At 34.2% G+C, this 12,347-nt stretch overlaps 2 protein-coding genes across 8 annotated transcripts; one reads left to right on the forward strand and one right to left on the reverse strand.

Moving 5' to 3' along the window:
* Positions 1–390: 390 nt before the first annotated feature.
* On the reverse strand, positions 391–3,573 carry LOC100245766 (protein IQ-domain 26). 6 transcript variants are annotated; one of them, XM_010657959.3, is made up of 4 exons: positions 3,091–3,573; positions 1,860–2,303; positions 1,347–1,547; positions 391–1,250 (listed from the first exon to the last, which is right to left on the reverse strand). In XM_010657959.3, the coding sequence occupies exons 2-4, from the start codon at positions 2,268–2,270 to the stop codon at positions 555–557; spliced, it is 1,308 nt and encodes a 435-aa protein (XP_010656261.1). In that variant the 5' UTR covers positions 2,271–2,303; positions 3,091–3,573; the 3' UTR covers positions 391–554. The 6 variants fall into 6 exon arrangements, with proteins under 6 accessions (XP_010656261.1, XP_010656259.1, XP_010656260.1 ...); XM_010657957.3 differs by having other exon boundaries at positions 1,860–2,430; XM_010657958.3 differs by having other exon boundaries at positions 2,914–3,573.
* A 4,159-nt stretch (positions 3,574–7,732) lies between these two features.
* LOC100268088 (nuclear poly(A) polymerase 4) lies at positions 7,733–11,442 on the forward strand. 2 transcript variants are annotated; one of them, XM_002280314.5, is made up of 11 exons: positions 7,733–7,998; positions 8,604–8,681; positions 8,815–8,922; positions 9,070–9,132; positions 9,214–9,375; positions 9,479–9,592; positions 9,686–9,748; positions 9,818–10,147; positions 10,218–10,382; positions 10,514–11,101; positions 11,209–11,442. In XM_002280314.5, exons 1-11 carry the CDS (start codon positions 7,894–7,896, stop codon positions 11,293–11,295), a joined length of 1,863 nt encoding a protein of 620 aa, XP_002280350.3. In that variant the 5' UTR covers positions 7,733–7,893; the 3' UTR covers positions 11,296–11,442. The 2 variants fall into 2 exon arrangements, with proteins under 2 accessions (XP_002280350.3, XP_059596706.1); XM_059740723.1 differs by having other exon boundaries at positions 10,514–11,095.
* Positions 11,443–12,347: the final 905 nt, after the last annotated feature.

Here is a 12,347-nt window from a genome sequence, read left to right on the forward strand (position 1 = left end):
TAGGGATAGTTCTTCATTGAGGTTCATGGACTACCCTATAGGGGTGGTTCTCTTCCATGCCTCAAACCTTCCCAAAAGGACAAAATACCCTTAAAAATTCATCACATTCAAAAGAAATCAATCAAATTGAAACTTTAGTTGACCCCCTCCAAGCTTAGATTGGGCTAGAATGGATTTCCCTAATAGCCTTTATAAATGGGTTGGCCATCAACCCACCTGCTTGTTCATGATTGTGCCAAAACATCAATGAATTTCAACCCCATTTTTTGTACACTTACATCTATTAAATAAACCCATAGATTTGTGGGTCAGCAGCCTTTATAGCCAAATGATTCTACATTTCCATAAGAAAAAAGATCTGAATCAACTAAACAACAGACATTAGCTTAAGATCACCTGTAAATTACTTAATTTACACACATTGTTTTCTGTTTTTGTCACCTATTCCTTTTCAAACTTGCACATCTGAGAGACCCAACTGGAGCAATAAACAACATAGCACACAAGCAGTGGTTTACCTCTCATCATCGTTTCTTCTCTATATGTATACATATTTACCATCTCCTCTGCAAGTTGCATCTCTCTGCCTCTCTAACAATCTCTGAGGGTCTCTCAAGCTTCCCCATCACAGCATTTTTAAAATTAATGGCTTCTTGAACTCTTGAGCATGATCTCTGCATCTTAACCCCACTTAGGCTGCTCCTTGACTCCATCATTTCATTGAGTGAAAGCCTCTTCTTAGGCCCTGGCTCCGGCCGTTGTTTTGGAGCACTGTGAGACCTTAATTTAGCCTTAAACGATTGTGTATTGGCCATGTAATTTGGGAAATTTGTGTACTGCCGGAAGAAGCTGTCAGCGCATACGGTCTTGGCCGGTGTAATCGGCACATTGGACCTTTCTGAATTCATAAACCTAGGGGTGCTTTGGGCAGTAGAGAACCTGCATTCGTCACCCGTTAAACCCCAGTCGGAGTCTTGATAATTGCGGTGATCGGGTGTTGATAAACGGACTGGAACTGGAATTGGAGTTCGACATGGGAGGGGGGAGGAGAGTGTTTGGTAATGCTGGTCATCGCCTGAATCTGAAACCGATGTGTTGGTTCTCCGGGATCTGGACTTAGGCCTCCCAGTATCAACTTCCACAATCTTTGGGCTTCCATCAATGGCGTTGAAAGTAGTGTCGAGAGATGCTGAAAGCCTTCTGCTGTGGATTGATGCTGTGTGCTCACTCCTACTCTCATCAAACCTTTCCTGTAATTTTCACAAACCAAAAACAACAAAATGTAATTGCTTTTCAAAACCTACATTGAATCAGTTTCACAACCAGGCTACTTTCGGGTCCTTTACCATAGATTTTCTAGTTTGGATTTCGAATCTTTTCTCATTGCTGATCAGCTCTCGAGCTTTCTGGGCTCGAACTGTGGCCTGGGCTCTTATCAGAGCCTGCATACCGTGAAGTGTGGCTGTGGCTTGCTTCCTCACCAAATAGCCTCTGACCAGCGCTTGTAACTTCACCAGTCCTTTCAGAGCTCTCAGGGCTTTCCTCGCCTGTTTTCGTGCCCAAAATCAGGCAACAAAAAAACAAGATTTTGATTTACCAAAGCAAAGAAAACAGAAGCCGAAAAGGGAAGCGGAAATGGGAGTGCTAAAGCACAAGCGTTTCTAAGCAAAATTGATTGACAGGAGAGTTGAGACACCACAAAACAGAAGCGTTTTCAAAAACGCATCCTAATCTGTTTTTTGAAAACAGTTCACTTCATTCATGCGCATGAGACACTAAAAAAACCGGAGTGTTTTAAAAAATGCGTAGCACATGAAGTGTTTTGAGAAACAGTTCTCAAGCTAACATCACCCACTCACCAAGTATCCTCGAAAAACAGTCTGAATCTTCACAGCACCCCACCTCTCACGGCCACCACCGAACATGGTGCCTCTGCCGTGGCTGGTGAGTCGGACGACGGCCACCGCCGCTTGAGCGGCAGCCACGGCAGCGTCGGCGGCCGCCGCCGTGGCAGCAGCCACTGCAATTGCATGCTTGTTCTGCTCGTTCTCAGTGTCGGTGTAGTAAGATCTTAGCCAAGCTGCCTCCGCCGCCGATATGTTCGGCGGAATAGTGGTTGGATTGTGACACAACCCAACGGAGTCCCTCCCGGAATGGCCAGAACTCCACCTACTCTTGTCCTTCCGGTCGCCGGGATTTGAATTGTCCTTGTGTTCCTTGTCTCTCTTCAACCCAAACAAGCCCTTGAACCACCTTGTTGCCCTTCCCATTCTCTCTCAGTGGAAGAGCAGTATACTATACCACTGAGCAGCGAAGAAAAAGGAACGTTACAAAGAGCAAAAGCCCAAAAGAGTGAATTTTTTAGAAACAGAGGCACTGTTCTTTTAGGTTACAGCTGGGTCCCAACTCCCAACCTAGACTCTCTCCATGCTGCAGAAAGGTATGATACATTGTTGTCAAAAAACAAAAACATAAAAAGCATTTTTGAAAAATGAGAAAAACCAGACCCACAAATATCACTGATGAATTCTCCATCTTTAAGAAAAAAAAAAAAAAAGAAAGAAAAGAAAAGGTGTCACGAGCTCGTGAAAAAACTGCATTACAAGACAAAACATGCCGCTGAGAGACGCAGAAATTATAAACAAATAATTGGAGTTTACAGAAAAATCCAAGAAAGAGAAGCATTAAAAAAATTGAAGGAATCGGAGAGACAGAGGCTCCCACCTTCCTATAATCAGATTCCCAAAAGAGAGAAAGAATGAGGAAGACTCAAGGAAAGGGAAGTGCTCGAATTTTCATTCCCTCCAATGAGAAACTCAGCAAGGATTTTGAAAAGAAAAAGCAGTAAAGCACCACTCTCTCTCTCTCTGATTCTTACTTTCTGGAGCGACGTGTCCTTAAAAAGAAAGATACCTCAGAGTCCACAGGCTCTGACAAGCTCGTGAAGCCTTCCATTTTTTTATGCTTCTTTTTTCAAACTCTGTATCTATTCTCTGCAACTGTTCCCTTTCTGTATTTATTCTTCATAACCCAGAAAAAACGAATCATTTTTTTACCATTTCATCATCCTGAAAACAATCTTTTCCTTACCTTGCTCAGCTCCTCAACTTCAAACCCAAAGCAACTGTAGTCTTCGCCTCCTCAGCTCCTAAGCAGAAACAAGTCATCTCTCTCTCTCTCAATCATCTCTCTGCTTCCCCATTAAATCACACCGATTAAAAGCGACTTTACCATTGAATTCTTTCGTCTTCTTCTCTGTCCCCAAATGATCATCATCATATCCAACCCTTGAAACAGACCCACCCCCTTCTTTTTTCTCTCTCTTTTGGGGTAAAAAAGATCTTTCGGTTGGTTGCAGTATCTACTGTGACTTCACAATATTTCTTTTGACTGTACAGTTTCTAGGCTCAAATCTTCCAGGCTCATGTCATTTTTTTTTGTTCAGCTCAAAGTTGACGGAAAAAGGCTCTGGTGCAGAGAATTTACTTTTTGCAGAGTTGAGCTGGAGGCTGAAGCAATCTCTCCTCTTTCCTCCTCCTTTTCCTTTTCTCTACAGAAAGCGGAGAGTAAAGAAAATGACATGTTTGGTGGACAAGAATTTGAATAACATTTTATAGTAAATGATAAGAAAATTTATGTATCAAGATTTTCATTTTCAAAAAAAAAATACTCAAAATTAAAAGCCATTTATGACTTTAAAAAATAAAAAGTTCGAATTAACGTTCTTTCCCAAATTGAAAATCTGAAATTATTTAATTTATAATATTTAATTTATTTTCTATAATTATTTATTACCATTAAATCATAAAATATGAATATGTGACTTTTAGATGGGATAATTTATTATTTAATAACTATTATTAAAAAAAAGTGAGATTTAATTCATTAATATAAAAATAAATAAGAAAAATAACCTCAAATATTTTTAATTAGTATTTTCTTTATCTATTTAAAAATAATTTAAAATACATAATTTTTTAACGAGTCATTTAATTATTCCTAAAAATATTCATTTATTTGTCATGTTATTAAATCAATTAATAACTAAACTCATCCTCGCGTGTGTATATATATATATAATTATTTTATTATTTGAGAATTTATTTTCTCTAGAAACATTTTAATGTAAGAATTTGAAAAAAAAAAAAAAGAGTTTATTATAGTATTAATAAATTACAAATAAATTCATATTCTTGATAATAAATAAATCAAAAATAAATTTTTATTTATTATATAATATTAATAATTTTTTAATATAATAGCGAATAAAATTTGATATAAGAGTTTTTTAGATATAAATTTTTTTACAATATATGTTTGTATTTTGATATATAGTATAAAAATAAATAAATATTTTATATTATATAAATTAATCATAATTAAAATAATTATATATTATTAAATTTATTATTTAATAAACAACCTTTATTACTTTTTAAATTAGTAATTATTATTAAATAGGATTTGTTGGAGAATATTTCCTCTTAAAATTTGAAAAAATAAAAAAATATTAATCCTATTTAAATATGATTTTTTTTGCACAATATTACCTAAAATTTTAGGAAACTAAAATAAGAATACTAAGGGGGTATTTGTTTCTAGTGAAAAAAATATCAAATAATAAAAAATAATAATAAAATTATATCTAAAAAAAAAAAAAATATTTATATCAAGAAGTCTAGTTGTCAATTGATTTAAATAACATAACAAGTAAAAAAGAATTTTTGGAAATAATTAAATGACTCATTAAAAATACATGTATTTTAAATTATTTTTAAATAGATGAAGATAATATTAATTTAAAATATTTTGGGTATTTTTACCATATATTTTCATATTAGTGAATCAAATGTCACTTTTTCTCATATTTATTAGGTATAAAATGAATTTTTTAAAAATGGCCAAAAAATATTTTTTTTAAGAAGAAAAAATGGTCATTATAAAGTAATAAGACATTTAAAAAATATTTTTACCAAACAAACAAAAACCTTTGAATATTGAAAATATCTTTAAAATATAATTTCTAAACATTGACTTATAAACCAAATAAAAATTATAGCTTATATTTCTATTTCTAATTCTAATAAAAGTATGAATAAGAAACTATCCCCAAGCTTATGATTTATTTAAAATGAATCTATTAAATATAATGAAATAATCCTTAAATTTGTGAACTTGACCCTTCCAATATTTTTATTTGAAAAGTAACATACTTTTGACATAAATTCCTTTTACCATTTCTAAAGGAGCCATTAATAGAATGGTCATGTTATGGTCACATAAAACGATATCTAGCAAGTTGTGTTCATAAGAACATGAACTAAATATCGTTCTTAAGAAAAACGAATCAATTTCTATGTTTTAAAGAATACAAACTAAACAATGTATTGTTAAGAATATGGTCACATATAATTGAAAGAGAATCATTCTTATTATAACCTATAACAGAAATGAGTTCATTTGTGTTATAAGAAGTTATTGTTTTCTCCAATCGGAGCATGACATGTGGACTCCTAATAATTATAAATATAAAAAAACTTTTAAGGAAAAGATAATTGAAAATTAGTGTATTTACAATTTCAAGTATTTATATGTAAGTTTTAAAATAAATAGTTATTTTTGTAAGATAAAGGTATTTTTGTCAAAATAAGATCAAAAAATGATAAAAGTTAAGTTTCCAAAATTGGGTTTTGAATCATTTTGATCAAATAACTCATTTATTTATAACATAAATACTCTTAATCATATAAAATTAATGAACTGAATGGTTTGTCTAAAAAAAAAAAAGTGAAACTTATTAAATTTATGTCTTTAAAATGGTTGTTATAATTTCATAAAAAATGTTTTATAATATGAAATTAAAATTAAAAATTCTTAAAATAATTAATAATTTAAAAGTAAAGTAAAAAACCAAAATAAATATCCAATCATGATGTTTGAATTTAAGAGCTAAAGATGCATAGATTTCAAACTAACCTTTTGGGTTTTCTGACTTTATGCGTACAAATGAAAACAAAAACGTCTCTGGATGTGTCCTTGATTTTTTAGAGTCCATGTACCAGCATGCCCAAATTTCAATAGGGCCAAAATGGTCAATCACTTATGATTCGGGCTTGTAAACTTAGCTGGCTTTTCTCTGATATGGCGTCCGTATTTCCATACAATCCAAATTCATGGCTCATATTTACGAAAATACCCCCATGTATTGATCATCGTATGCTTGACCCATAACAAAAGCTCTCCCATCATTTTGAATCTAATGGTACGGTATTGTGAGAAACTAAGGCCACATTTCCCCCCAAAATTATAAATAATAATACAGAAAAATAGGAAAATTGGGTCTATTTAGCAACTGTTTCCAAGAATAATTTTTTATTTTTTAAAATAAAAACGTAAGAAAACACATTTGATAATAACACGTTTTTTATTTTTATTCTTAAGAACGAAAAATAAAGTATTTTCAGATAACATCTTTTAATTATTGTTACTTATTTTCTGAAAGCTGTTTTAGAAAATAATTATATTAACATATAGAATAATTAAAAATAAAACACTTAATACAAAAATCATTTAAAAAACAAATTAAAAATATTTCAAATTCCTAAACAAACTTTTATTTTATAAAACATCAAAAAACAATTTAAAAAACTATTCTTAAAAACTGATTTTTAGAACTATTTTCAAAAGCATTTATCAAACAGGGTTTAAAGTTTTTGAAAACTATTTTCTATTCTTTATAACAAAAAGTAGGAAAACATATTTAGTAATTAAAAGACCATTTTATATTTTCTATTCTTAAAAATGGAAACTATGATATTTTTTTAATTATTTTGAGTTTACATAATTAGTTTTAAAAAATTATTATACAAACATATAAAATCATTAAAAATAAAGCACCGGATGGAAAAATCATTTTTAAAACTAGGTTAAAAACATTTCAAAATTCTAAATAGACTTTTGTCCCATAAAATATTCAAAAATTATTTTTTAAAACTATTTTTAAAAAAGGACTAAAACTATAAATTGATTCAATAATCCTTTTAAACCTTCTTCCCAATTTGGAGATGGAAAATTAAGAAAGTTTCAAAATGTCTGCCTTTTGAAGTCTAATAATACTACTATCTAATATTTCAATCTAAATGCAGAATAAAACATAAAAAATAAAATAAAATGAAATTGAAATTTTCACCTAACAATGATAATGGAAATTATTGACTTGAATCTGGACTCCGGGCTTGCTTTTCTTTTGGGCCCAATTGGATTTAATTTGCTTCCTTTGGAGCCATTAACGTGCCTGTTTTTTTTCCCCCTTTTTCCGTTACAGAAAATATTCAAATTTATTTTTTCTTTGAGATTACGTAATTTATTACTTGAATATTAATTTTTTTTAAAATATAATCTTTTAATTTTATTTATTTTTTAAAATTAGAAACCAATCAAAATAGTTTCTATTTCTAACCGTGGGCACAGTGCTTTTCCCGCGCCCCGACATCCGTACGCGTCGGCAGGCGACACATAAAAACGGCGGTTTCACCTTCCAAAAATAATCAGGTGCGGCTACATCAAACCGAAGACACGTTCTTGCCCAATGAAAATATTCCACCTGGCAAGAAAAACCCCACCCGACCACGGATGCAGCAAAGCTACGCCGCACTCGAAATATTCTCCGATAAAAGGATTATTACACGAGGCCATATCCACGTTAAAGCCCTCCCCAACTCTCACCTGAGAGTTGAACACATGGTGGCACTAGTCTCTTTTTGGTTTCTAGAGACCACCGTGATCTAGGTTTCAGTCGTGATTTTCCAGCTCCTCCGCCGTGTAGGGTGGTTTTTGATCGGAGGTTTAGGGTTTAGCCGTCATTGGAGATTAGGGTTTTTGGTGGGTTTAAGAATGGAGAATGTGAAAGTGAGAGCGAAACAATTTGGCTTGACAAAGCCAATTTCTTATGTGAAACCTACAGATTTCCATATAAGAAGAAGTTTCGAATTAGAGAAAGTATGTGATCTTCTTTTTCGGAATTTTATCGTTGTCTTTTGTTTGTTATTATCGTTAAAATAATGTTATTGATCCGTAAATTCATAAATGTTTTTAGAGGAATGTGATCAAGGTTTTTTTTTTATTATATTTAATTTGATTTTGATGGTCCAATCAAAGTTCAATTATTTTTTCGATCAAACTTCTTAATTATATTTTTCAATCACTTTAAATTATTATTTCTAGATTTCTATAATTCTTTATAGATTAACATAGAAAGAAAGTAAGGATGAAGGTGGTGTAAAAATAGGAAACAATGAGGTAAAATTGAATGAACATTATGTTATCTTTGTGTTTGTTTTCATATTTCCATATTTGTGTTTATTGCTTTAAATTATGTTTGGTTTCTAAGAAAACGAAAGAAAGAAAAAATTTTAAAATCAATAAATCATTTTTATATATTTTTTAAAACTTATTTTATTTATTATAAAGATTAAATAATTTTAAAATATATAAATTTTTAATTAGTTTAAATTATATTTCATTTTCTTTCATATTTTTCTTAATATTTTCTAGAAGCAAAACATTAATGGGACGTTTGGGATAATTTTCATTTTGCATTGCAGGTGTTGTGGGATGGTGGGGTGTACCAAGTTGAGGAAGAAGCAAGGAAGAGGGAAGAGATTATTGAAAAGCTACGTGTGGTGAGTTGCTTAGTTTATTAGGCTCATTTTAATTTATTTGGAATTTTTTTGGTTTTGTTCGGAAATTAATTTGAAGAAAAGAAAATGGATGTAAAATTAATTTTTTGTTTTTGGTTTTTTGATGATATGACAGGTTGTGAAGAGCTGGGTGAAGCAAGTAACTCGGTGGAAAGGATATACAGATAAAATGGTCGAGAATGCCAATGCTTTGATTGTAACTTTTGGGTCATATCGGCTTGGGGTAAGTTTATATGGGCTTGTTGATACTCTCTTCCATTGTAGCGCACACACCCCATTTCTGCTGTTCATTTTGCCAAGGCCTTTGGAAAGAGGTTCTTTTAGTTCTTGGGAAATCTAGTGGTCTTTTGCTTACCAATAATGTTGACAGGTACATGGCCCTGGATCAGACATTGATACGCTGTGTATTGGGCCATCCTATGTGAATCGGGAGGTAAATGATTTCTTTGTTGACAGGTCTTTTGCTTCTTTTCTTTCTTGGGTTACCTGCCCTGACCTGTCTGACATTTTCTAGGAAGACTTCTTCATTAGGTTGCATAATATCTTGATTGGTATGGAAGGAGTGTCGGAACTGCTACCAATCCCCCATGCCCATGTCCCAGTAATGAAGTTCAAGTTCGAGGGAGTATCAATTGATCTTCTGTATGCAAGTGTCTCCCATTTGGTTGTTCCTGATGTAAGCGTATGTTTGTGTTCTCAATTCTTCTTTACTTGTACATCTTTTCTGATACTTAGAAGCTTCTGCCAACTTCTTTAACCGATAACCGATTCATTTACAGGACTTAGATATCTCCAATGAATCTATACTATATGAAGCTGATGAGCCAACAGTTCGGAGTCTCAGCGGCTGCAGGGTTGCAGACCAAATTCTTCGACTTGTTCCAAATGTTGAAGTAGACATTGAATTTCCTAACTTTACAATATTGTTTATTCCTCAATGTGTACTCCCATCCTTCGCTGATTCTTTTCCTCTTTTTCTTGACTAGCATTTTCGCACAACGCTCAGATGTTTGAAGTTTTGGGCTAAAAGGCGCGGTGTTTATTCAAATGTAAGTGGGATTAATTCTACATGCTTTACATTTTTAGTCTTTCTGCTCAGCTTTGCTTGTCATATTTAGGTTACCGGATTTCTTGGTGGGGTGAATTTGGCTCTTCTAGTTGCTCGTGTTTGCCAGCTTTATCCTAATGCAAATCCCAGTATGTTGGTTTCGCGTTTCTTCAGAGTTTATACTCAGTGGCATTGGCCCAACCCTGTAATGCTGTGTCCCATAGAAGACAAAGAGCTTGGTTTTCCAGTATGGGATCCTCGCAGAAACCCCTTGGACAGGAATCATCATATGCCAATCATCACACCAGCATACCCTAACATGAATTCCAGCTACAGTGTTTCAACAAGTACTCTTGAGGCTATGATGAAGCAGTTCCACACCGCCAATAAAATCTGCAATGTATGATCATAAATCTCTCCACAATCTGTGGCTTTTTTCACAGGAGCTAATGGTTTTCTCGTGAATACAGGACATTGAGCTCAATAAATCCAGCTGGGGTGCCCTGTTTGAGCCTTTCCTCTTCTTTAGATCATACCAAAACTACCTCCAGGTTGACATAACTGCGACAGATGCTGATGATTTACGTGCTTGGAAAGGTTGGGTGGAGTCCAGGTTGAGGCAGCTGACTCTAAAGGTAAAACTACTTCTCAGGACTGTGTTACGAAGAGAAAGACTATATATCTTAACTTTCTAGTTGATATTAGTATACTGAATGGTGGTCTGTGAGATTATACTGTTTTGATTACACCATCTGATGTTGTACAGGTAGAGCGATGTACAATTGGAAAGCTGCTATGCGTTCCATGTCCGCGTGAATACGTCGATACATCCAGGCAGTGTTGCCATTGCACTTATTTCATGGGGTTGAGGAAGAAACCGGGAGTGGAGGTAGGAGAAGTGATTGACATACGTGTGGCAACTCAGGAGTTCAAGGAAGAAATAGTAAACATGTTCTCGTTCTGGACACCAGGAATGGAAATCCATGTATCTCATGTTCTCAAGAATCAGCTCCCATCTTATGTTTTTCCAGATGAGTATAGAAAAAGGTCTCAGTCATCAAAGTCCATAAACCAGCAACATCAAAACAAGAGGAAAATAAATTCTGAGATGGTTGATGGGAAGCCCAGTGCTTCTGGGTGTATGTCTGGTGGAATGTCAAACAGCTCCAGTCAGCTGAAGGCAGATATGGGATCATGCAAGACTGGGTATAAGAGGAGAAGATTAACACCTGAAGAGGGTTCTTGTGAGGAGAGTAAAGGGTTATCGGTATCAGAATCAGAATCAGAATCAGATGGGCTAGCAAAGGAAAAAGGCTCAAGCTTATTGCAAAATGCCTTGCTGAAGGAGGTAGAGGTCTCTGAAAATTTTCTCTGACTCTCTATTTTAATGTACTTGTTTGGCCTTTTTACCAACTTTTGTTACTCACATTTTCCTTGCTGTGTTGCATGTGAATCTTGAAGCCAAGGGTTGGTGTTTGCTGTGGGATGTTAGCCAAAGCTCAGGGTGAAGAGGGATGTGGTTTCACCATGTATTCTCAGGAATTCTAGTAGAACTTGTAACTTGTGGGATAAGGCTTTCAGCAGCATTAACTTGAAGACTTTGTATTGGGGTGTCATATGTATATATGTGCCATTGTTGCACACCTGTATGATCTCTGTTGACTCTTTGTAATTTAGCTTATATATAGTGCAGAATATGATTATCGTTGTTCTTTGTATTCTCTAGTATGAAAGCAGAGAATTTTATTTTTTTTTTCATTTTTCTTTTTGGAAGCAACATTGGTGGAAGTTAAGATATTGTGAGCATGGACCACTATAAGCCCCTGGACTTTCAATTGGGCCACAATCGACCCAATGAGGTGCCCAATGTCCTTCCTGCCAGGCCAGGATCGAATTAAAGGCCCCCGACCTCCAATAGGCCTAGATAAAAATGGACCCAGATGAGGGCCATTCGCTTGGCATTTTTAGGACTGGTAGCCTGAGTTAGCAGTGGCCCAAGTGAGGTGTTTCTTCTTTATTGTGTGTAACACGCATGGCGTGCAGGTTTTTTGTTTCCCACCATCGAAATTTATTTAAAAGAAGAAGCAGTTCCAGAAATCAACCATTACTGTGATCTCAAATATGGTAAATGCATTTTATCCTTAACTCTGAAGTCAATATTCAAAAATCAACCTGCAGAAAGGAAAGTCTCCATTAACGAATTTGAAAGGCAAAACAATATTTTTAAGACAAGGTGAGTAAAGAAGGAAGAAGGAAGAAAGGAGAAGAATCTCCATTGTTCTCAGGCATATGTATATGTTTATATAAGAAAAGTAAAAAGAAAATAAACACATGCATGCAACATGAAAGCATGTATGCATGGGATGGAAGGTTGAATCACGTAGCATGAGTGAGGTTGGAAGAGGGACATCTATGGAGGGACCCTTGTGTCGAGATATGGGGGGGTGGAGGATGATGGGAGAGTAAAAGGAAAGCAGAGAAGCTACAAAAAAATAAAAATGTGACAAAGGAGAGGCCATGTGTGGAGGGAGATGAGGTGCTTGTGGAGGGGACATGTCATGCCAATTTGAGAAATAAAGAAACGGTAAGTTGAACAAATC

This window comes from Vitis vinifera, chromosome 11, assembly GCF_030704535.1.
Source record: "Vitis vinifera cultivar Pinot Noir 40024 chromosome 11, ASM3070453v1".
NCBI lineage: Eukaryota > Viridiplantae > Streptophyta > Magnoliopsida > Vitales > Vitaceae > Vitis > Vitis vinifera.